The sequence below is a fragment of the Haemaphysalis longicornis genome, unplaced genomic scaffold (assembly GCF_048455015.1).
Source record: "Haemaphysalis longicornis isolate Haplotype H1 unplaced genomic scaffold, Haemaphysalis longicornis Haplotype H1 scaffold_7, whole genome shotgun sequence".
In the NCBI taxonomy this organism is placed as follows: domain Eukaryota; kingdom Metazoa; phylum Arthropoda; class Arachnida; order Ixodida; family Ixodidae; genus Haemaphysalis; species Haemaphysalis longicornis.
The window spans coordinates 139,621,953-139,646,738 of record NW_027526422.1 but is presented as its reverse complement, the minus strand read 5'-3'; the positions used below and the strand labels follow the sequence as shown (position 1 = coordinate 139,646,738).

Genomic DNA, 24,786 nt, shown 5'->3' with positions numbered 1-24,786 from the left:
CCCACGTATCCCCTTTTAAGCAGTGACTCTGATACGCGAGACGTGGCCCTTTGAAAGGCATCTGCCCTATGCACACCATCGTCCCTAACCGATTCATCTATCATGCAAGGGTCATTAATGGTGAAAATCGGCGCGTTTGAACGCCTGCCCTGAGCGATCATTTTTGTGTACACGCTGTTAGCTCCCCGGCATACTTGAGGAGCGCGAGAGTTAATGTCGTATTTAGCGCGTCGTCACAGCTCACGTCCTGCCAGCGCTCACATCTTTCCCCTGCGATCCCTTAGCAACAAGTCCAGATGTCGTTCAACATAACATTGATATTCGTGGCGACTCTTTGGACGTCTTTACAGCCTGCTTGTTGCAATGACCAAGCAATGCTTTGGTGTGGTGGGCGGCTGAGTAAGTGTGTTATGGGATGTTTGATTTTTCTAAACATTTTAGGCAATATTACCACTGCATAAGACATATTAGAACTCCGAAATTTAAAAGTACAAAAAATCCTCAATGTTTGGGGCGTGCATCAATTTATTCTTAGCAGGTACGTTTTTTTTTGTTTTAACGATATGCTGGCAACCGCATGTAGCTTATTCATTACATTTTTTGCAAGTTACTACAGAACAACTAAAAGTTACTACACAAACGTGCGCTCAGTTTTGGAGGCTGTGTATCAATGGTGGTTGATATTACTATTGTTAGCTTTTGATGGTCTGCTACCGATGTCACTCTCGTTAATTGTTGAATATGTGACTTAAATATACTGCTGCACGCTACAGCCAACCTTGTATATATGCTGCAGCCTTAACGCTGGACTCGCTGTTCTCTTCGTTGTTGCATATTAAACCAGAGAATCAAAATTGGTGATCAATAAGCCCCTTACCTCCTTCCCAGATACGTTAACTTGGTGTTTAAATGGCGGGAAAATGGGGTACTAGCGCGCCATTGGAATGCCCTCGGTTGGAGCAGCTGTTTTTGAGTCCCGGCGGCCGCGGCGTCCCCGTTTCTCAGAGCACTTCTTGAACCATCCTTCTGCAGTAGTGTTTCTTTTTCCTGTAGCGCCATCCCAGGCTCACTTAACCTTACTTGCGACTTTTCCTGGCACGCTGTTCTCGTCTGATGCTTTTTTTGGACCACCCTGTTGGCCTCACAACATTTTTTTTTGTTCCTTACACGTTTCATAAAAAATGAGATCCGAGACTTTCCAAAAAAAAAAAAGACTGCTGGAGTGGTTGAAACCCTGAGGCTGAACATGGCCTAATCATTTCGCCCCAACGCACGTCGCGTCTGCCAAGGCTACTCTTTATTTTTTACTCTGTTCGCCTTATTTCGTTTTTAGCAGTGAAGCTGTTTAATGTCGTGGCGTCCATGAGGTGAAATGTGGCAACGACGTCGCTCCGATGTGGAGGGGGCAGAGCCAAGGTAGGAGGAGAGCAAGCGCCAAGCGCACATGCAGCAAATTGCACCAATGATTGAATGAGACGTTTACTACTAAATCTTGAGGCAATGTTTTTTACTTGTGCATATTGTCCGACACAAGGAAAAAATTAAGCATATGTGAGGCAAGCCATCAATACATAGGTGACGTTTGCATTGTTCTTTTAATAAAAAACGCATGCTTGTTTAATTTTAGCCGTCGCAAATAAAACATACACCGTGAAAACACAAAAAGCGCTCGCAGCACCCTCTCGCGGCAGGATTCTAAGTTCAAAAGTAACGAAAAGTTCCAGTCAATGGCGCGAGCAGTGGAATATGGCAATATTGAACTGGCGTGAACCGGAAATGAACCACTGGATTTGAGAAGTTCTATGTCCCTTAGCCTGGCCATTGGGGAACACCAGGATGCTTTGCTCTTAACACCAGTATTCAGTAAGTTTAGTCAGTAAAGCTGGGTTAATTTTTTTAGAAGTTGATACTGACACAATACTAACAACACAGCGTTGCTGTTTAAGGGGGAGCACATGATTTCTTTCCCATTATTATGTTTATGGTACCGATTGCATTATGCTCGCCTGTAGGCGCTTGTAAGGGAAGTTCCAGAAGCAAGCAGAGGAAACGAATGCTATTCCCTAAGCCGACAATATCAGCTGTAATTGCCACACTACATTGGACAATGAAATGATTTAAAAGTGCTTCGTTAAAAAGAATGATGAGTCATTAAAGATCTAACCGAAAGGCGGAGGTCAATTTCTGGGAAAAAGCTATTTAAATGCCGAAAAAAACGCACTCAAGTTCCTACAACCACAAAAAGAGAGAGAAAAGACGAAAAATCTGGGCAACCGAAAATTGCATTCGAGCAAAAGGTGTCCCTATGATTAACAAAAATGGCGCAGCTTGCACTAAGGGTGCGAGGTTGGTGAAATAGCAGCGCTAGCGGCCCCTCTCCGTTCGCCGGAGACCCGGCTGTTGCACCTCACATAGATATGCGAACTTGCTGGGGAAAGTTCCCCATCACTGGCAGGCCCCGATAATTGTCCGCAAGCTTTTAGATCTATCCCCAACGGGACCGCGTTGGCACACGCCAAAACCCGATGGAGCCGGCTCCACAAACTCGGCGTCTGTAGCACGAACTCCGCGTTTGTTCGCCCCACTTCATGCTCGAATGCACCTGAACTGGCAAGTATAATAGCACTAGGACCAGGAGCATTGACCATCTGCTCCGGGGGGAGTAGTAGGAGTTGGCGTACACTCCCCCGTGCCCGCAGCCGCCTCACTTTGGTGTCCCAAGGGCAACGTCAGCGCTCACGAGCCCGACGGCTAAAGGGGTGTGTGGCTACCGGCCTGTGCCACAAGTGTTTCAGTGTTTCAGGAGCGCCGGGCCAACTCAGCCCGGCGTCCAACCACCACACACCCGGGGTGCGGGTAATCCCGGACTTGACCACCACTTCGGCCTAGCCGGGGTGGCCGCGGACTCGACCTACCCACCTAGCGGCTCATGCACAAGCTCATGCACCCAGCGCCTCATGCGCCGTGACTGCTGGGCAGAGTGTTCTTGAAAGCTGAGTTGGCCGGCCGAAGGTGCTCCTCATGGGCCGCACGCTTTCGTGAGCTCAGTATTTGCGGTATTTTTGCGACCTCCTCACGTGGGGCAAGTCCCCGTGCATACCTCACCAACGCCGGGTGCTCCAACCAAGGCGCACGCTCACGTGCGCTCGGTCTTCTTTCTTGGTGTTTTCCTCGTAATGAGTTGCGGTGGAACTTACAGCCTAAACAGACCTGCTGTTAAAAAAGGATCATCACCGTTCGTATCGATTTGAACACCTCCGCCTTTTTCTGAACCCCTCCGAAACGGTGACCCTCGGTTGAAACCGAGGAGGAAATCTGGAGACGCTGCTGAACGCTCTTGGCCGTGCGTGCTGGGGTTTTCTTTGCAAGTTTTGCGTGCTTATTATACGCACCTACGCAGGTGCAGGTGCACAACTCTCACACGTTGCTCTGAACCAATTCCGCTTAAAATTGTTCTTATGGGATGGAGTCCCTCTAAACGTGCAGTCTTCACAAATTTTGTGATGCGTTGAGCAGTACCACAGCGGTCACAGGGCTTATATATACTCCCTGTGGCCTTACTTGGAAAAAAAAGGTGAAAATAGCTTGGCACACGTAAAGTATGCATGGGAATTGAAGTCGATCGGTAGCCCCTAACCTAGTGCATTGTAGGGTGTGTAAATAATTCATTTATTTTGCCTTCTTCATGACGTCATTTGCTTCGCTGTGCTTGGGTGAAGAGAGATTGATAGCACCTTGATTACGTGGAAGCCGGAAGACAATGCTTCCCGTTCAGATAGATAAAACAGAAGTCAGTTACCCGCCATGGCGGTTCAGTGGCCAAGGCCTTCTGCTGCTGACACAACGGATGCGGGCTCGATCCCAGCAGCGGTGCGTGCTTTTGGGTTGGAGGGGAAAAGGGATGTCGACTGTGTCAAGATTTCGGCGCACGTTAAAGTTCCCCGGGTGGTCCAAATTAATCCGGCGGATTCCACAATTGCCCACCTAATAACCCTTGTGCAGCTGTGGCACGTTCAATCAATCAATCAATCAATCAATCAATCAATCAATCAATCAATCAATCAATCAATCAATCAATCAATCAATCAATCAATCAATCAATCAATCAATCAATCAATCAATCAATCAATCAAGCAATCAAGCAAGCAATCAATCAATCAATCAATCAACCAATCAATCAATCAATCAATCAATCAACCAAGCAATCAACCAAGCAATCAAGCAATAATCAATCAATCAATCAATGAACCAAGCAATCAAGCAACCATCAATCAATCAATCAATCAAAAGTAAAGTTCCAACGCATCGGATGTTTTTCAAATATCGCAAAACAGTAGCTTTTCGCCCAACGCATTAAACGACGAACCGCGGGTGGTTTACTCAATTAAAAAAAAAACAATGGGCGTGTGATGGTATTGGTGATCGCTAGTCCTCGAGGTTCGCGTCGCACAAACGAGACAGGTGCTTGAGACGGACGTAAAGTACTGAGACCGACATTTATCTGGACAACACGAATAATGAAACCGACGTTACAGTGACGAGCAGAATGAGATACAAGACTCTCTCGTAAAGACACAAAGTTCTGCGAGGGCGAGAAAGGAATAACACAGTTCACAGTTTAGTCTTGAAACTTGCCCGTGGCAGATTAGGCGTCTCACTTGGTGGGGCACAGTCAATTCTTAGGCGTGGGCCCGACCCGGTTCTCGACGGCCTCTTGGTGGTTGTCACGGGGTGCACCATGTTTCCTAGTCGATCCCGGCGATTCAATGCGCGGTCGTCGACAGCCAGCTAGTAGACACGCCTGGCCCGGCAGCCAGGTTGGGTTTCCGGGCATCTTATGCGACGGCCTCGGGAGACCACGGCTACGGCATCTTGCGGACAGCTCTCAAAATCATGGCTCCACCGATTCCATGCTCCTTTGTTGGTGGTGGTTCCAGTGAAATGGCGCGTACCCACTCAGTGGGATTGGCCAAGAAATGGGCGCTTTACCGAAGAAATTGTCATTTTTTTAGGGGAAGAAAAATATTTATATAGTAGGATGGATCAGCAGTAGAGGACACGAGAAATAAAAATAAGAAGATTAGAGAAAGAAATAAAAAGGTAAAAACGAAAACCATTTAATGAAAATTGAAAGTAAGAAACACGAAGAAAGTGGTACAGATGAAGCAGTGAGCTGGGCGCGCGCATACTTGACAAGGGAATCCAGTAGGGCTAAATGATGTCTAGCACGGCAGATGGCCTGATTCCAAGATGAATGAGTGCAACGCACTGCGAAGATCCCCGTGGCAGAATCCCAGTTCCTTCGCCCCGAATGACAAAATCCCAGCAACAACATCCTCTTCCTCTTCTTCTGACGTCACTTTCATGCTTCAGCTATTTGGACGGTTCAGATGCAGTAACATTCTTCAAGGAACATACTCCCACATAGGCGATTTTCCTTCTTCGTCCATCCCATGACAGGGGGTCATGCAATAATGACCCGAAAAGCGACTGGTCACAGTTGGCATGCGTTGCAGCTTCTTCGTCCAGTATTAGTTATTATATATATTCACTATATTTCGCAAGCTGTTTCTGTAAAACTTCTCTCGAAAGTTAACCGTGTTGGTCATTCGCCAAAGTTTTTGTGTAACAGTCGCGGATCTCTCAGTAAAAGTAAACGTAAATGAGTACGATGAGGAATATGAGCATGGAGATGAGTAGACGACGCTGCAATGGTTCAAATCGCTCGGAGGTCTGCTTCGGTACCATCTCTTCAGCGTAAGTGTGTTTTTTGTTGAAGACCCCTTACAGGCGCGACATGAATACGATAGGTTGTGGGTACACGTATGGCGAACAGGCGCACCTTTTCTATAAGTATACAACTTTTAGGTTAGCAAACCACCCCCACGAATTGGAATGATGCGGTGTTTAATGCTGTCTTTTATCCACCGCTTCCTGTCAGCAGGTATATTTAGGCTGTGAGAAGTCACAAGCAGAGGTTTATGACGCAATATGGGCCATAATTACTGCATGAAAAACTTCCCCCCAGAAGAACGCTACCCTCAATTAGTGAAATACCGTCACATTTTCTAGCCCCATGTATTTTTTGAATGTGAAAGCAACAAATAGCCCATTGCGCTTAAAAGCCGGCGTCCGTAGTTGTTATCTGGGAATAAAAATTAACCCAGTTTCACCGACGTAACGTCGCAAATGCTGATGTTAACAACAAAGCTGCCAGCGTTCTCTAATCGCAAGGCGAAGCTTCCTAGAAGTCCTCAAAGCCCGTTCGCACCAAATCATTTTGCTGTGTTCCCATGCTCGCGCCGTCTGGTTGACCCTCTTGTTACATTTGAACATAAAACACGGCCACCAGAGAGCGCCGCGAGCAGTTTTTGTTTTTTGACGGCCTATTTTTTGGTTTATCGCGAAAGTAAAACAGCCATGCATTTTTATTAAAAATAGCACAGCAAATATTATTTATGTACTGACGTCTTGCCTCACATACGCTTAGTGGTTTTTTTCCTCAACATTGTTGTCAAGTAGTACCAATGGCAACAGATTTGGTAGTTTACGAAAGATTTGCCGATATAAGCGTCTTGAAACATTCCTTTCGCTTGCTTCATGTGTGCTTGGCGCTTGCCCTGCTCCTCGCTATGCTATGCCGTCTCCACAAGCATCGATCAAGAACAGTTTCGCTGTTAAAATGGCTCTTTGGTGTGGCTAGCGTGGAGGTCACTGTTGGTACCGTGTTGTTGTTGATGCACTGTGTACAAGGAAAGGCTGCGAATGTTCTTGCTCCTCTTCCTCTAGCGGCGCTGAAAATTCTCAGAGGGATGTAGTAAAAAATTGTCTGGTGATTACGATACTGCATAATGCGATATTTGGGCGTAGTAGTGGTGCGCTGAGGCAGCGCTCACTGGTGGGTTCTCTCGACGGCAGCAATGATGAGCCTGTTCCTAACCGGCGCGAAGTTCGTCTCAGGGAGGGACCGCGAACTGCGTCTTAAGCGAACACACATCTTAGACACGTGCAGGCCCCCCTCACGTTTTCCCCATTATCCTAGACACACGCATGCCCCCCTCACGTTTTCGCCAAGCGTCGCGCAGTCGAGTGCCTCGTGCAGGCATAGCATACTGCACCCTCCTCTCCCCCACCGCACACTTTCGGAGAGCGCTGGCTCGCGCCGTCACGGTTAACTGCCCTCCCATTCCAATTTCGGAGGACTCTCCTCATTTGCTTTCTTTCACCTCGTCGGTCTTCCCGTCATTCGCTTTTTCTTTCGCTCGTTGATCTTCCCATCGTTCGCTCCGTCACGATGACGGCGACACGGCTCAGCCCATGAACGGGCGACAAAGGGATTCACCCGAAGAGTACGGTGGTGTCGTGTTATGCAAGCGATGCACAGCGCGAGCTACGCCTGAAGTAGGGGAACGCAAGTTATGGCGCTGCTAGGCAACCAAAAACCACTTCGAAAGCAGACAACGGCAGCTGCGGCTGGGAATAGAGTGTACCGCGAATTATTGGGCGCCCCCCCCCCCCCCCCCCCCCCGCTGACCTGGCACAGCGCCGTAACAGCCAAAATTTCTAGCAAGTAAAACTGATAGGAACACTCAGCAACCTCCAATTGGCAGCAATTTTGTATTCGCAACTGATAAGAATGGCTTTGTTGTCACTTGATTTTAGTTCTTGCGTCATATTGCGCGGCCTCACAAGGAATGTATATGGAGTAACGTATTTTAATAAATAAACCCGCATGACACATACTCGAAAATTCACTGTCCGTCTGTTATATCAGAGATGGACTGCGGGCTGTGCAATTGTGATGCTTCCCTGTACTGCACTAACGAACTGTACTTTCGAATTGAAGATCCCTGGGAAGATGCCAAGGCCATGACTGCAGCTACAAATTTCTTCCTGGCTTGCAAGAAAGATATTCTTGCTCTTAGACTGCGGGGATCTCTACGAAGCGTGAGTTTTACGAGAAAATGCTTATCGCAACTTGCCAACAGGCAGGGAACAACCTTTACCCGAACAGCAATGAACACTCGGCCATTAAAGGCTGCGCAATGTACGCGTGCCAACTGGCTTCGAGGTGAAGCTCCAAAAGTAGCGGAAGGCGCAGCGGGAGGAGCGTTTGCTATAACTTTTTGAACTGGTTCTGTGGCCACCGTTCGCCGTGTGTGGCCTGACGCCTGGGACGCTAGTTAGAAAGTTGACTAACGTTATCGCTTCTGGGCCTTTTGGCTTTTGGCCGTAATTCTCGTTGCATCGACAAAAATGCACAATACGCTGCAACAAGCGATAGAGCGAGCTACCCCGCTATGCGTTTCCAAAGGCGTGATTGTAGCAGTTCTATCGTGCTTCCAACAGGTGGTGGCACGACTCCCCCCGAGCGCGACGACGTTTTCCTGCGCACGGTCGCCGGCCCAACCAGCAGCCTTAGTGATAATAATATAGTAATACATCACGTATTCAGCAAGTGCTATGGTAAGGAACCTGGTGCTTATAAAATAATTAGTGGGGGAAGTTTCTAAAAACAAAGAGAAAGTGGTTAACAAATAATAGAAAAAAATAAGAAGCGGTGATTAAAAGTAATGGGAAAGCGGTTCATGACGATGAAGATATCTAAAGTAGGAGACGATTGGCCGAAGTTAAGCCTAGCGATTGAGTGTGCACCCATTGCACTAGCACTGCTTTTGTGGTTATTGTCAGGGTGATTCGGTATTTCAAAATGATAAGTGCCCGGAAAAATGCCAACCTACTTCTCTTAAGCAAGATTGGCGTCGTCAAAATGCTGAAAAATTACCATCCACCACCTTGCTCTCGGTAAAGGGAAAGTTGATTGCCCAAAGTATAACCGCATGATTGGCACCCTAGAATTCCGAAAGGAAATCACTCCGGTCCCTTGTAACTAAGGAAGACGTCTCTCTGTACAGTACACACAAAGATCATACGCCCGTGGTTGTACTTCACAACCGAGCGAATTCTTAATTAGGAAGGCTATAAGATGTAATTACGTGATCTTTTGGAAGGTTTCAGTTGAAGTTCTTTATTCCAGTCAAGTACAATGGCTGAGGAGGTGGGAAAAAAAGCCGCTGTACTCGCGGCTTGATGGAGCTCCCACCCCATCCGACAAATTCACCAGGGACGGTGCAAGGAAAAAATGCAAAATACGAAAATGCAAGCAAACAACAACAACAAAAAAGAAAATGCAAGCGCAATAAAATCTTTGTTCAAACCAATTGCGTGAAATCTGGGCGTTCATGCTGTATTGTAAAAACATCAAAACATATTCCGGAGGGTACGGTAAGATATAGAGCGAATGGATAAATCGTCTAAATCATTTGTTAGCACTAAAGGCAAAGTGTACGATACAGTCAGGAGAGCGTAAGTTGTGCGAGCAGGTTTTAAGTGCCAGTATTCATGGTGTGGTATGGAATGGGAAATTAAGTTCTCGTGTAAGCTAGCGCTGTTAGACAGAAAAGTAACATTGGTTTGCATTTGAGTTTTGTATAGTTGGAGAAGGCGAAAGTCGTAACGGTGATTGACGTTCATAACGCGGTATTTAGAAAATAAGGGGCTGGAAGATGATAAAGGTGGAACACGAGCAATTGCCCGTAAGGCTTGTATCGTTAATACTAAAAGTTTGTGCATAGTTCTGGCGGTTGTGGTCCCCCAAATTAAATGACCGTAGTTCAGATGTGACTGAAATAGTGCATGGTAAACCAAATATTAGTTTTTGTTGGCAGCATCCATTGCACCTTACGAAGAATATCCACTACACGCGCAAGACTTGGCTGGATTTGCTCAAAATGGCTGTCCCAGAGCTTAAATTCGTTGAACCGTCATCCATTGCACAGGAGTAATTAAGCCACTTGCACTTCCCGGCGATGCTGTATACAGCGAATACATAAAATAGCGTCAAAGAATGATCCAAAGAAAAGCAAAAAATTATCACTAACAATTTGAAGGCAAACATGAAAAACAAAAAATAAATGTTTAAACAGGCATCCAGATTTTGTAGACCAAACCAACTTTTGGAAGCGGTCAGTGTCACGAAGGGTGTCTGGGTGCGAGTAGGGAGTAATACGTAGAGTCAGTCTAGCACGCCATGCACACGGCAAGCATGTTTCCCTAGACAAGTGTTGGCTGGCTCTGTTGCCAAAACGTTCGTAATATCTCCAATGTCAACTGTCGCCACTACCTTATGGCCAAGAATTTCCGGACATACGAAGCACTTTGAGGGACAATGTATATCAGCTCCTTTGAAGGCGCCACTAAAAGCAGCATTGTGTGTGTTGCACTCTGGAATTGGAGCAAGCGTCAGTGATTCGTTCACGAGGTCGTGTCAAAGGCATGGTAGCACAAGTTGAGAAGACTGTAGCGACATATGTTTTGAACGAACCTTTTTCAGAAGCACGTGCACTGTTGTATTAACGCTTAGATTACATGGTTTCGCTTTGCAAAGCAGGAAATATACAGTAAAAGCAGTCGCATTTCTATTTGTGCAATGGTGCCTCGCACCTCATCGTGGGAATGTGTTACTCTGCATACATTTCTGCTTGTGAAATGTTGTATCATATCTCGGTGTGCAAATGTGCTACTCTGGGTGCGTAACATACTGCTAGGCTTCAGAGTACGCTTGCAGTACTCAGAGGGAGGGTTTTTATTTCTTGTGAGTATCTTGACCATGATCATGATCATAGTCATCTATATCATTGTGATCATGATCATCAGCCTATTGTAGGCAGAAGGCATTTTTAAATTAGCTACACCCCCTTCCGTCCTGAGCTGCCCGAATCTATTCTTTGCATCTGAACATTCTTATTTCGTACTTTATGGAGGTAATGGCCTTTTCCATCTACTCCTATCTTCAGGTAGCCACTCTGTTAGCCTGGTGTTTCACTGGTTGCCATATGGTTTCACAACACTACGAGCCCAAGACCATTTCCTTTTTTCAATTTGATCTGTATATCTTCTTTTCGAATTTCTACCCTGATCTAGCGGGCTCGTTATCTGTCCCTAAGTGTTACTCCTGCCATCTTTCATTCCATGGGCCTTTGGGCAAGCCGGAATTGTATTTCCAGTGGTTTATCAAGGCGCCAATTTTTCTACCCGTCATCACCGGCAGTACGCACTGGTTTTTCAGTGATAATATTTGGGAATGCTTGCAAAGGGCAACCCAGCCCTTGCCTACTTGGCGCCGAATTTCTTTCTAGGGGTGTCGATCAGCACTGACAAGCTTTCCAAGGTAGTCATATTCTGCTACTTGCTTTTGCGTTTCGCTATCTATGCTTAGAGGGTGCTTTCAACTTATGTTTTATTATACTTTACATTAGTCATAGCTATTCTTGCCCGTACGGCAATGAGTTTTTATTATAGCTCCTGAAGTAATTTTTTCGTTGCTCTGCAGACTCTCTGAACGAGGCTATGCCGTCCGCATAACTCAGATGGCTTAAATAATCCCTGTTCTGGCGTTTTCCAGTCACCCTTCCTCAATACCACTTGCAGACTTGCTGTGAATAATTTTGGGGAGCTGCTATCCCTCCCGCCTAGCTACTCTATTCCTCATTCAAACGGTTTTGATACGGCGTGGAGTGGTTTCCGCCGACAGAACAAACTGACCAAAATCGTCAACCAACTGTACACCCTCAGAAACCTTGCGCAGCAAAAATTTGATTGATGCAACAGGGAATGCTTCGGGAATGCAACGTCTGCCGCTGCAGCGTGTATTTGGCCATAAACTATTTATTTATTTATTTATTTATTTATTTATTTTCAGATTTACTGCCAGCCTTTGAAAAAGGCCTTTGGCAGGAGCGGGCAGAATAAAAGAATGCGAGAAAATACGCATGATACATGCACAGATAGCATCTACTTCCACAAAGCAACCGCAACAATGAGCGGGAACAAAATAAAAATATGGGATTGCGCAATCGACAAAGTGAACAGCAGTTACTATCAGTATCTGCAAACTGAAACAGTCGGCAGTTCGACAACAACGAAAAAAAAGCAACCCATGTGGTACCAAGCCAGACCTATACTATAGAACAATTGATAATATACAAGACATGACTGGAAAGAGCAGGAATACAATGAGGACAAATTGTACAATGAGGACACTGTAAATAGTAACACCACCGAGGTGCACCGCTAAAACGAAGCAGAGCTACAATGTGACACAAAAAAAGAAAAAAAAAACATCAGAGCAACATTATTGTTTCACAATCACATGTCAGTTGCAGATGTCGCGAAAAGCGGAGTGACGATGAACATACAAAAAAAATTACAGATAATCTGACAATGCTTTGGTAAAAGAAGTTAGTGTACTGCAATCAATTACATTGGGTGGAAGTCGGTTCCATTCGCGCGTTGTTCTCAGGAAAAAAGAGTTTTTAAACGTGTCTGTTTTACAGCTGAAATCCTTTATCTTTTTCGTGTGGTGTGATCGCGTCGAGCGCTTACAAACCAGGTCGATAAAATTACTCTTGTCTATTGCCAGCTTATCATGGTAAAGGGACTACAAAAACTTGAGCCGTTCACGCTGACGTCTCTTTTGCAATGTATCCAGCTCTGATTCTGCCAAGAGTGAAGTTACAGATACTCGCCAGCGATAGCAATTATGAACAAACCTGATGGCTTTCCTTTGAACAAGTTCTAGTTTATCAATGTTGTTTTTTGTGTACGGATCCCAGATAACTGATGCATATTCGAGGGAGGGCCTAATGAAAGTTTTGTAAGCTAGTAACTTTATTTCTTTGGTTGATTTTCGCAATGACCTTCGAAGGTATCCAAGTTTACGCATGGCTTTATTTTTAATGTACGAAATGTGCTCATTCCATCTCAGGTCTGAGGTAATAATTACGCCTAAATATTTGTACCTTTCTACAACGGAAAGAGTGTGATTATCTATGGAATATGGAAAGCTTAGCGGATGCTGTTTGCGAGTAATTGACATGGCTACGGTTTTAGTCTAGTTAACACTCATTTGCCACGTTGAACACCAAGTTTGTATTTTCGCTAAAGAAGAATTCAAAAGAACTTGGTCGCCGGGGCTTTGAACTTCATGATAGAGGATGCAGTCATCTGCGAATAGTCTAATTTTAACTGGTATATCCTGTACTATGTCATTGATGAACACTAGAAAGAAAAGTGGCCCAAGCACCGAACCTTGAGGAATACCGGATATAACTGTCTCTGCTGGAGACCACGTGCCATCAATTGATACACATTGTCGTCTTAAATTCAAGTAATGTTTTATCCATGACAGAAGTGTATCGTTCTTCAGTATGGGTTGAAGTTTTAAAAGTAGCTTTTGGTGCGACACTCGATCGTACGCTTTCTCAAAATACAGAAAAATAATATCAGTTTGACCTTGCCTATCAAGGGTTTTGGCGAATTCATGTACTGTTTCTAATAGTTGTGTTACGGTAGATAGGCCTTTCCGGAAGCCATGTTGCCTGGGGTCAATAAGTTTGTTTTCTTCTAGAAACGTTGATAAGTGCTTAAAGATAATATGTTCCAAACTAGTCCTGGAATACACACCTGCGGGTATGTGCGAGTTTGTGGGTATGTATAACTTTGCTAGAATAAAAGCATCAACCGTAAAGCATGAGCAGCAGGGCTGGAGCTCAGTCCTAACCTTTCGATTTCACGTCCTCCAACGGTAGTCAATACCCTTATCTTGAAGAACTTCCAGCACCCGGAGTATACTTACAAATGGGTAACCGTCGGTGACGCTCGACGTCATAGCACACGTACGACCAAGTAGTCGTCTTATGCTATCATTAGGCTACCTTCTAGTTTGGCTTTATGACATGCTAAGCAACGTCACATTCCTTGGACGTCGAGCTGCGTGGACTGCATGATGTGTGTACATTTCAGAGCATGGGCTAACCCTGCGCCTAACGCTGGCCGCAGCATTACTTTTTGCGTGAGCTAGGTATAAATCACAACGTTACGGGGAGTTTTGGACACAGCCAAGGTGATTTTACCGACTGGCCAATTACGTTTGATTGAAACTTTTCTGTGTTGCCGTGTATGTCTTGTGTAGAAGCGACAGTATCATGCCACCGTCGATAGCAATATGGCTATTGAAACGGTACCAATGCCAGATTGATAGGAAACATTGCGGATAAAGTATAGAAACTTGGGCTGCCGGAAATTGACTTTGATGTCCCAGGATTATAGAGGCAAACGGCCTTTAGCAAAAGCTTTCATCCTACATTGGTCTGAAGAGTGGTGGTGATGGTTGTGAGTATCCAGGCTTGAGCGAGATCTGCGACGAACGTGAACATACGGCGTGTAGCAAATATAAGCAACCTGAACAGTAACCTCTGAGCTGACAATGGTGATTCGCTCTACAGCGTCTCAAAAAAGCTCTAGGTCGCCGCTAAAATTACACAAAACTTGGTTTTTTGTCTTCCTTCTGCAGCACGCGAACAGGCTTTGTACAGGTTTGAGGCTATGCTACGCTTTCTTGGAGGTCCAAGACAACGTAAGTACGATTTTTGTATTTTACATGACTTCGTAAGTGGTGATAATTGATTTATTTGGAGAGGTTAGCTTCATACAAAACAGAAGCTGGCTAGACCAACATTTGTAATTAGGGAGATGTGCACTGACTTTTTAAGAATAAACGAGGTAGTAAAAATTACGTTAGAACGGATCCCTTCTGGATCATGTGAGAGCTCAGTGACCTATAATACATGTGCAGCGTTTAAATCTATACGCCTAGACCGTATAATACGCTCGTATCTTTTTCGCTGTAAATAAATCGCTCAGTTCAGTGAGGTTGTTTGTCGGGCTTACATTGTTTCACGGGCACACATCAGAGAAGTCTAGAGAAAACATATTCCCTTACATCCGTCATACTTTTTTGGGGGACGATGCCATGTTTTTTGTGCAGAGCACCTTTAAGTATTTGTCAGAGGTTCACTTTTTACAGCTCATCTCGTACCCCCCATAGTTTTACCCCTGGTCCTATACACCAGCCACGTTATTTATATTTTATCCACTCTTGGTCTTTATCCTGGCCCTATACACCAGCCGTCCTCATAGCCTTTAATTGATTTTATTCGTGTTCACTCCAACCAATTTCAGCAGCCACCTATCATCAGAACGCTTATTTGGCGTGATTTGCCCTAGTTGGCATTGCGCCATTAACATCCAAACATTCTCATCAGTTCACGAGATCAATTGTTCCTGCAAAGATAAGGGTGTCCCACATAACAGGTTACAAATTTCCGGAACATTAGGTATTCGTTCGTTTAAGCTAAACATGGCCTAGACACGGATCATGAATAAAGCGCAGGCCTGTGTAAGTGATAGGACATCTTCGATTTAAAGAAGAGAGCTAGATGCGTGAGGAGAGGGATTATTTAACGGAGCCCTAAACTGGGGTCTTTAAAAGGGCCTTGACTGATGTTTCTTTATGCACTGTTCAGCTGGTGTCCTCTTCGATGGTGTTGATATGACTTGGGACTGTCGGGTGTGTTTATCCAGGGGTCCTTGATGTGATAGATCCAGAAAAGGGGCCAAGCCTGCTCTCACACTGGTCGAATTCAATACCAAATTTTTCTAACGAGGTGCGGGCTTGGGTGTCTCTCATGGCGAGCCAGTGGTTACTTTAGCATATGAAAGTCGCGATGTCGAAGGCGGCTCTCCGAAGGAGACATGCCTCTGATGTTACCGCTGCCCGGCTTTGTGCGCCGCGGCGTCACTTCTTTCCACGTACTATAACTTGCTTTCTCGCAGCTGTGTGCAGCTCTGTTGTGGGGACATTCTCAGAACGTCGCTGCGTGCGAGGCGTTGGAGTGGCCACTAGAGGGTTTTCTTCTTGATGGGCAAACTTTGTGGCCATGGGGCCCAGAACACACCTTGCAACGGAAGGGTTTATGACAAGACATAGAAATATGTTTATGGCGCTGACGTTTTTAGCATTATATAGCTGTTTTGAAGCACCCAGTGACTGCGTAACTGTTAGAGCCCACTTGAATTAGAAGCCCACTTAGAGCCCACTTGGGCTACTTGAACACGAAAATTTTTGTCTGTTGTCTGTCTGTCTGTAACGCTATTCAGCCACCCGGCCAAAGTGAAACATAAGCTACACAATAATTTTCTATACCACACCCCAATATAAACATCTACGTCCACTGGCAATGTTCACACTTGTCAACATTGTTGAACAATAACAAAACATTAGGCTTATATGAGGCAAAAATAAATAGATAAGTGACATTTGCAGTGTTCTGTTGTAACAATTTCATGGACGCTTGATTCAAATAAAATACTGCATCTACTGAATAAAAAACAATTCACTACGCCGCCTGCGGTCGCCGCGCCACTATGGCTTCTAAAGGCATTTTAAAAATCCGGAAACAGTTACGAAAGGTTCCACTAGATAGGTTCTACATTTCACTTCGAACGCATGTGAGCCGGGAAACATGGTTCTATAAACGTTGAAGTAGGTCGCCTCAATTCACGCACGTGTCCTCGGTACGGCAGCGCTGGTACCGAGGCAGCCGGCCAGGAGCAGTGGAAGGCAGTAAATTTAAATTGACTTGAGCAAACATCTGGGGTATTTACCTTCGGAGCAGCGCGACGCGAAAGGAACAGCATGAGAGGTGAGCCGGAAACCGAAGGCAAGCATTTACTTGGAAAATGACGAAAGGCTATCGTCTTTATTTGACTATTGCAAGGAAAGAAGCAGATACGCGGCCACTTTTTTTTACTGATCATGCTCTACTATCATTTTATTTTGCTTTCATTCACATGCATATCAATTATGGCATTGCCTCTTGGTGTGACGGATTATATTCCCATATCTCATCCGCACAACACGTACAGAATGAATTTATTTGCATTATGACACGTATACGTTCACATCTTTCTTCAACTCCTCCGTGTTGCGTGAGAATACGATACTATCTCTAAATCAATTCCCTATAATTTCGGAGTATTTCTACAAGTTACCCCATTTTTATACTGAGTACGATACCATCAGTATTATTAGCTTAAGGACTAAACATTTTGCCTGTTCGGTGCTAATTAAAACTTTTCATTAAAAATTCCGCACACTAGTTGCGGCAAGAAAACTTCTTGACTCTCCGAAGTTTCATTTTAGAATAGCTTCTCTTTCGCCATGAAGTCATCATCGTCCCTTACACGCCTTAAAAAAATCCCCTTGACTTTGACCAGGAATTGGCAAAATAACCACTTCCCCATTTCTTTCTCCTCTTTTTTCACGCACTGCATTTTGCGTGTTCTCCCGTCTTGGGTGGTCCGGGCAATGCCCCGTTTGGCAGAGACGCTTAGCGGGAGCTATAAGACGCTATTTACAGAGTTTGTCCAGCCTTCGCACGGTGGCACTCCTACGCCCATCCATGTTTTCTGTTTTCTTGGATTCCACTAGTCAAGCTGCGTGTGAAGCTCTAGAGGTGACGTAAGGCTAGATGCCTGCGGCCACCCTGCAGACGACGCTTAAGCGACCGAGCTAGGGGTCCTACGGTTTCTGCTAGAAAGAAGGGCAATAATCTACAGGCGGCTTTGGCCCAAAGTGAACGTGTATTGTTCAGTTGTTTAGGTTACCAACCCAGCGCGATTGGTTTCCGGTGGGCCGAATACAGCGTGGACTGTAAGTATAAGGAATGCCCGTAAGAAAGTGATGTACTTATTCCCGGGATTTTAAGCAGAATGAAGTGCAGGGTACCCGGTGTTTTGGAGTCCAGTCTAGGTTGGCTAACAAACCACAGGAGAGAAACATGGACACCGTTACGCCGCCGTGTTGCATTGCCCTTACACTGCATATTTGCAACTTATGAGTTCCTAGTAGTTTAGCGGCCATGTTTCCTCAAGTCGAGGCTCAGCAAACTACTGAATAGATTGTTTTACACGTTTTTGTAGTTTGAGCCGTCCTTCTGAATGTCCCGATAAATTTGATTAATAAAACTTATTTCCTGAGTCCTTGCACGCACATGATTGCGTTGACAGTCAAAGTATTTATGGATGTCAAGAAAAACTTGAATGGTTGTCGGATTTTTCTGTTGTCAACAGTGGAGTTTTTTGCTTTGAATTTGTTCATAAGCATGTAATTGATCCCCATGCAGTTAGCACGTGGATTCCCCTACTTATTCCCCGAGCATTGGCTCTTTAGCAAGATATATAAGTCAGTCACTATGAGAATACCAAGCGTGTATTCTTCTGAAAAGCGTTTCAATGTACTTCTCGTTTTAGTTGCGTAAAACCGCAAGGTACGGTATTATGTCGGGGCTCTAGACACTAGTGAAATTATTTAGTTCTTTCAACGCTTCAATTTTTTTTTGCATTTCAACACGCACTTAGGCGAGATATTTTCATATCCGTCCAGTTGGTGTAAATAGGTATTTGGCATTAAAATTCATAAATAACGCATGGTCATTCTGCTTCTCCGCTTCGTGTTTCTCTTTAAATTCGCAAATACGGCTAAAGTAGCAAGAAAAATACAAGATCAGAAGTTCAATATTTGAAAACGTTTTTCACAATTTTCTGCTGTTAACGGTGTCGCAGGCAACGACGCGTGTGAACAAACAAGTGATGGCTTGCTTGAAAAACTTCGGGGCTGCCGTTGTGACGCTTCATCCGGTAAGATTTGAGCATATGACTTTATTTGGTACAGATTATTGAAATACGCACACGTATTTCTAGGATTTTAGCAAACGGGAATTTCATGTAATGAAAGCAAGAGGGCAAAACAACCTGTTTTTTTTGTCAACACTTGCGCCGATGGTATTCGAGTTTAAAGTCTCGTGTTCTTGAGCTCAAGCTTCGATATGAGCAGTTTTTTCATGTAAAAGAATAAAATAAGTTTTGAAAGCCGATCACGCTCTACGTTCAGGATATCCTAGACACACCTAGAACGCAAACTTCTACGGTGAAAATCACACAAGGCGTTGCATAGACTACCGAGCCGAGGCCGTGCGGAGAGTAACAGACAGGCATTCAGTGAGCCACACGCATGCTCTTCCCTTTCTGGTGCTGGTGAGGGGCGTTTCATGCAGCGGTCCTGATTCTTCTCCTTTGGGCGACAAAGGCGTGCTACCCAGCGACATACAAAAGAAAGTCATTACCCTATTTATGTCCACTGCGGGTCGAATGTCTCTCCCTAAATGGGAGGATTCCACGAAGTACTACACCAGATGGGTCAATCTTACCTTGGTGGGGCAGTGATGTTTGTGTCCAAGGAACCATACGAGCATGTTTGTATCAGCATAGTGTAGCCTCCTTTATTATCCGGAGGTGTTCTACGTTGCCGGACGAGGCCGCAAGACAGACCTGAGCAAAGGCCGCTGTGCCAGCTCTCTGCCAATAATGTTTAGCCTGCCCATATGCTTATTATTGCGAGAACATCTAATCGCTCCGTGAGCAAAAATGGCAGCGTGTGTGCCACTCACCTACTGCGCGAAAGAGGCAATTTGGCATTGCTCCTCTGGATGGCAGGAATGTGGCTGCTCATCTCAAAGATCTTAGAAAAGAAGCGTTAGTGATCTATCGAATGACGTGCATCATTGTAGGAGGGTCAAAGAGAAGCCCACCAATTAGCTGCGACGTGATTCATAGCGCTGTACACTTGTAGCCATGTCTACATGCTATGTAGTTGCTCCACGGCTCCTAGGTACCTCTTCGCAGTGGTAGTTAGCGCATACGAGCGAGCATGCCCTGTTTCTCGCAGCACAAAGCTCGAAGAATCCTACAACGGTGTTCAACTGGGTAAAAATGCTTACGCATTCAGCAATCGTAAGCACATAGTGTCCTCCGAGTTGTAGTAGTTGCAGTCTCTGTTGGCGATTTTCAAAGGTAGAAAGAAACATTGAAAAGCGCAAAAGGCGCAAACAGAATACGCAGACACCTAAGCGTTAATAAACTGAAGCAAACATCATTGGCGTAGTAAATACAAGGCGTAAACAAATTAAGTTGAGGCTGTTGGAATTGACGGGAAATGAGTTTGTCTGCACTCTTATTCTTTGCTGAAATAGCGAATAATTACACCCATCGTGGCCCGGGCGAAAAGAAGCAACTGCGAGCCGATACCTCCCTGTAGTGGCATACCCAGATGACAAACGTTGTTTACAACAATTTTAGATGCGACGCATCTCTTTAACTCGCCTTATCCCTCCATGCATGCATCCGGCGTCCATCCACACGCCTCTCCCCCATTCTCCTCGCCACGCCAGCTGCGCGGTAACGCCGCTCTCACCGCAGCGCCATCTTGCGTTAGCGCTCGCTCCCCTCGCCATGCCAGCTGTGTGTCAGCGCGCGTTAGCGCTCGGTTAACACATGCGCATGCGATAAACGCAATAACTGCGCCGCTCCGCTCAGTCGCTCCACTGCCGCCGCTCCGATGACATCCGATGACCACCGATGATTTGAATGGAGACTAACAGGACTGCTACCACGATGGTCGGCGCAACCGTAACAAGCACCGCACAGATGCGTCGCATCACCCCATGGGTTCTCCCCGCGGAAAGATGTGGTGAATTTTTTGTTTTGCTTTTTACAACTTGTTAGTAAGGCATCCGAGACCGTTTGTTTTAAAATTTTGGGTAGTGCCTCCATTGCTGGTTCATTCCCCGGGTTAAGGAGTATCGGTGTACAAGCGCACCTCGTTATGGCGGCGATATAAATTACGTTCATAATTTTGTACTATATAATACATTAGGAACAGGTGGAACCCCGTATAGTAATACGCAGGATATCAAGCTGAATATCTGGGTATATCGCTGTGCACCGGGGTACCCAGAAAGTTCGGCTTCCAGCATCCTAATGTAAAATCTATCCTCCGTCTGGAGAATACATTACCTGGTTTAGGCATGATTTTGAAACTTTTGTACCGTTGTTATTGAAACTCTATAGCCGGAGCAGAGTGTTTGATAAATCACGGCGTAATAAAATGAAGCATTGAGGAAGCTGCCTTTAATGCAGTTTGAATATTCAAGCCGAATGAGTTCAAGATGTTGTGGAACCCTTCTTGATGTACAGCTGCAATCAATTTGAACTAGATCGCTGGAGCTGCGACGGAAACAAGCAGCAGCACCAAGCTGTATATCGCCTTTGGTGGCGAGCGAAACATCAGGGTGTCTTCCCTTTCCATTTTCGCTGTTCATTGAGCAGCCGTCACTCCACTCTAGAAAGTCGGAGATTGTAGAGTATTTTACGCGTCAAAAAAGCAGGTAGCGAAGACACCGCGCGTATAGTTGCCTTCAGTTATTGTGGGAGTGGACGCAATAAATTGTCAAGTTTACTTTCGGTTGTACCAGTAGCAATAAAAGACTTATCTTGTTTTGCACAGAGGCGCCATTCGTGGCCAGGATTTAAGGCAAGTAGACGCACATGTGATTGCTATGAAAAGGAAACGTTGACAACTATAAAAGGTGATGAATTAGCCACGGAATCATGGTTGTTTGAAGCAAGACCCTACGAGGAGAAGAAGGTAGCGCTGTCTTTATCTCCAAAGTTCCGAAATCGACCTCTGTGCAGCCTTAAAAGGCCAGCTGGTCGACGCTCGCGTGGCTGCTTTCATATTGATCGTGCTGTACGCATGTACGTGTGGATGCACGGGACTCATATACAAATATTGTGACGAAAGCAAGCACACATTTCATAATATAACGAAACTTCCATTTCTTCCCTTAGAAACAACTAAGGCGGGACGAATATCGTTGGACTAGTGGGTTCCAAATGCGGAAGTGTCCAGAGAGCACTTGCCCAAGAGTATTCGTTCTTTGTGAGCATGCATTTGGGAAATTCTCTTCGCCGGAGACTGGGATCCCGGGTGCACCACTTATAATGCTAATCATCGCAATCATCAAAAGTGTAACGAGAACTTTGTACTAAGGCACGGTGTCGGAATAGCGTTCTAAGTGCGCCTTTTAAGCCTCTGAAGGAGGATTGCGTGCAAGACCGCTCATTCAGCTTTATACTGAAGAGACTGTGTTGCGGATATAATAACGATGATGTGGCTTCTGCGGCTTTGGTAACCTGACCTTTGGGTTTAAAATTTGGGTTGCTGATCGAAACGTTCGCTTAAGTACAGGTTCAGCTCTGTAACTTAGCGATAACACCACCGTCAGGATTAACTCGCTTGGACTTGGCTCATTGTTCTTAGGGCGCAGATAGTGACAGATTTTATTCCCCACAACTTGAACGAATTAGTGTGTTAGGGATACTCATTGTTGCTACTGCCCTAATGTTTCGTTTACACCAGTGATACTTTTCCTTAAGCGCAATTTCGTCACACATACCGACAAATTATATTAAGGGCGTTCCTGACATTTTCTTTAATCTTGTGCAGTTTGTAGATCCCACAGTATGTAGAAGTATACCAAAATTCATCTAACAAAAGTAGTACACGAAAACCTTCAAGGAAAACTAAGAACCAGTTACAATTTATTGAGTGCTAAGGCATTAGTGTTCAATAGCTGAAGGTGTCATCACTTGCTGATATAGATTACTACATTGTATTAATCTGTGTTACATTGTAAAGTGTATTAACGATGCACCGAAAGATATACACGGTACAACGACAATGTTTGAACTGGGTATTTGTTTCTGTGTCCTGTCTTACAGCGCAAGTACGATGTACGCAGCATCCAATAAGCAAATAGTCCAACTTTCCGTGCCTAATTTGGGCTATACCGCAGTTTAGGAAAGGGTATCGAACGTCTGATATAGCTATACACAGAATATTAGGGAGTTTTATTAGAGCGTTTGTTGCGTTTGCGTACGCTAGAGGATAATTTTTGCCTCACGCTACGTAAACACCGCAAGGGAAGTTTTAGTATAGCGTCTCATCAGATTTGCGTAACGACACGTTGATGCTTACGGCGCCATCTCGCAAATGTTTCGCAAAATTAGTCGCCGGCTGCTCTGCTGGCGAAGTGCCGGAGATCCTGGGCATTTCACGAATATCCAAACAAGTGCAAAGAAACGCTTTCCCGTTGGTGTTGAATGCAACACGTTCATAACGTTGTATGAATATTCTCCTACCTGAGTACGTTTCATACAGACAACGTTGAAGCCCCGTGGTGCTTCTTTCGTGCAATCACACAGAACGCCCTGAACCGAATGCCCAGTTCAAAGCATACATTTTATTCATCTTCAAACAATCCGGATATGCGTTTCGAACGAACACAACGAAACGGCTTGCGTTGCTAGTCTGAACCGAGACTGACAGTCGATGGGTTGCCTCCTCGTGCCCGTCATAAATTCTGCCCTCTTTTGTGGTGTCGAACAGCAAGTCACATAACTCTGGCGCGCAAGCCCAGAAGGCTTTTAGCCATGCACACTGCACATTCCCGATGCGAGGCTGAGTTGTATGTCACTCGAAAAAGATAATCCAGGGCATAGGAAGCACTTTCCACCCGCAGAAGCACAACGTCGCATTTCAGTCCGAACGGAACACGCCCACACCACACACACAGCTGCAGTTTCTCGCCTGGGTAGAAAGCTTAGTTCGGACAGTCAGCGATGTCACGACGGTACAGAGCTGCTCGAGGACGACGCGTTAACCACGCGATGTATTTAAAAAGACAGGAGCAAAGATCTTGGTTCATCGGAAGCAAAGTGCACTTCACAGAAGAGCGGAACTGTGGAAGGTTGTCGCGCTACTTGCCGCCATGTTGAAAATGTACGCGGCGTCGCGTAAGCACGCTATTTTGCTGAAATAGCGTTCGCTCGTATTTTGTCGGCTAAACGCATGACCGTCTGAGCATACGGCGGATTCACAGGAATAACGACGCAAAAAAAAAGCGTTCGCTAAATGTTTGCGTATGGCTGCGTACGCTATTCAAAAACCCTCTATTAAAAACAGATATATGAAAAAACAGAAAGGAAGCAAGAGACACTGATATGAAGTGGGCGGTTTCGTGTGCTATGTAATCTGTAGACGCGAGTATAGGAGAGGAGGCCCAAACGTTTCTTGTAAAAAGTACCATGCGTCCTCCAGCGAACATGGGGAGGGCGGCCTCGCAGGTGTCATGAAGCCCACACATGCCCGGCTACGGGCTGGCTGGGGTTCTGAAGACGTACCTGAGAGCTGCACTCATATCGCTTCCGCAACAGGAGCAGGGTCATAGGGGCAACCGAAGAGAGGGTTCTAGGGTTAAATGCCTCTACCGTCCGAATATCACGCATCGATTATACGCACAAGCGGATTCCCCAAAGCGCGTTCTCGTCACGTTGCGTTTATTAACCTGAAAAGTGTGACTGATGCGGGGTGGGGTGAGGAGGAACATGGGGAGCGCCAAGGGGAATAGTTTTAAAAAGAGTGGCCTCTAGACAGAGTGGCGGAAACGGGAACGTATACTATACTTTTTTCACGTGCGCAGACAAATCTGCGAAAGCGTGCGGGAAATTTCTCCTGTGTGTCCAGACCTGGAGAACTGAACGCGGGAGCGCTTTTAATGCATCGTGAGCCTCGCTTCTCGTACTTAGTCTACTGTCTATGCGCACAACCTTTCAAGTTTCATGAGCGAATGGGAGGGGGGGGGGTACATAAGGCTGGCGAACTAGCTGATTCCAGCCCCAGAATACGCGTATGGCCTGTGGAAAGGGATTTCCTATTCCAAAACAGCGATATTGATGTCTGTGTAAGCCGGTGTTGACGCGGACAATTTGTGATTGGCATGTGCACAATTATTGTAGGAGAAAACTTCAAGAAAAGAACAGTACACCAGAGGGAAGTTACTTGCCCGACAGCCTGCACACTTGCTTGCTCACGAAACAATCTGTTATGTACAGACCACACAGGCACATCGCCACGTTCCTGAAACG

General features: G+C 45.5%; 1 protein-coding gene across 1 annotated transcript; it reads left to right on the top strand.

Annotated features, from left to right (window-relative positions):
- Positions 1-261: 261 nt before the first annotated feature.
- On the top strand, positions 262-22,611 carry LOC144146575 (uncharacterized). Its single transcript, XM_077678518.1, has 5 exons — positions 262-399; positions 7,847-7,947; positions 14,414-14,476; positions 18,526-18,600; positions 22,582-22,611. The coding sequence occupies exons 1-5, from the start codon at positions 297-299 to the stop codon at positions 22,609-22,611; spliced, it is 372 nt and encodes a 123-aa protein (XP_077534644.1). The 5' UTR covers positions 262-296.
- Positions 22,612-24,786: the final 2,175 nt, after the last annotated feature.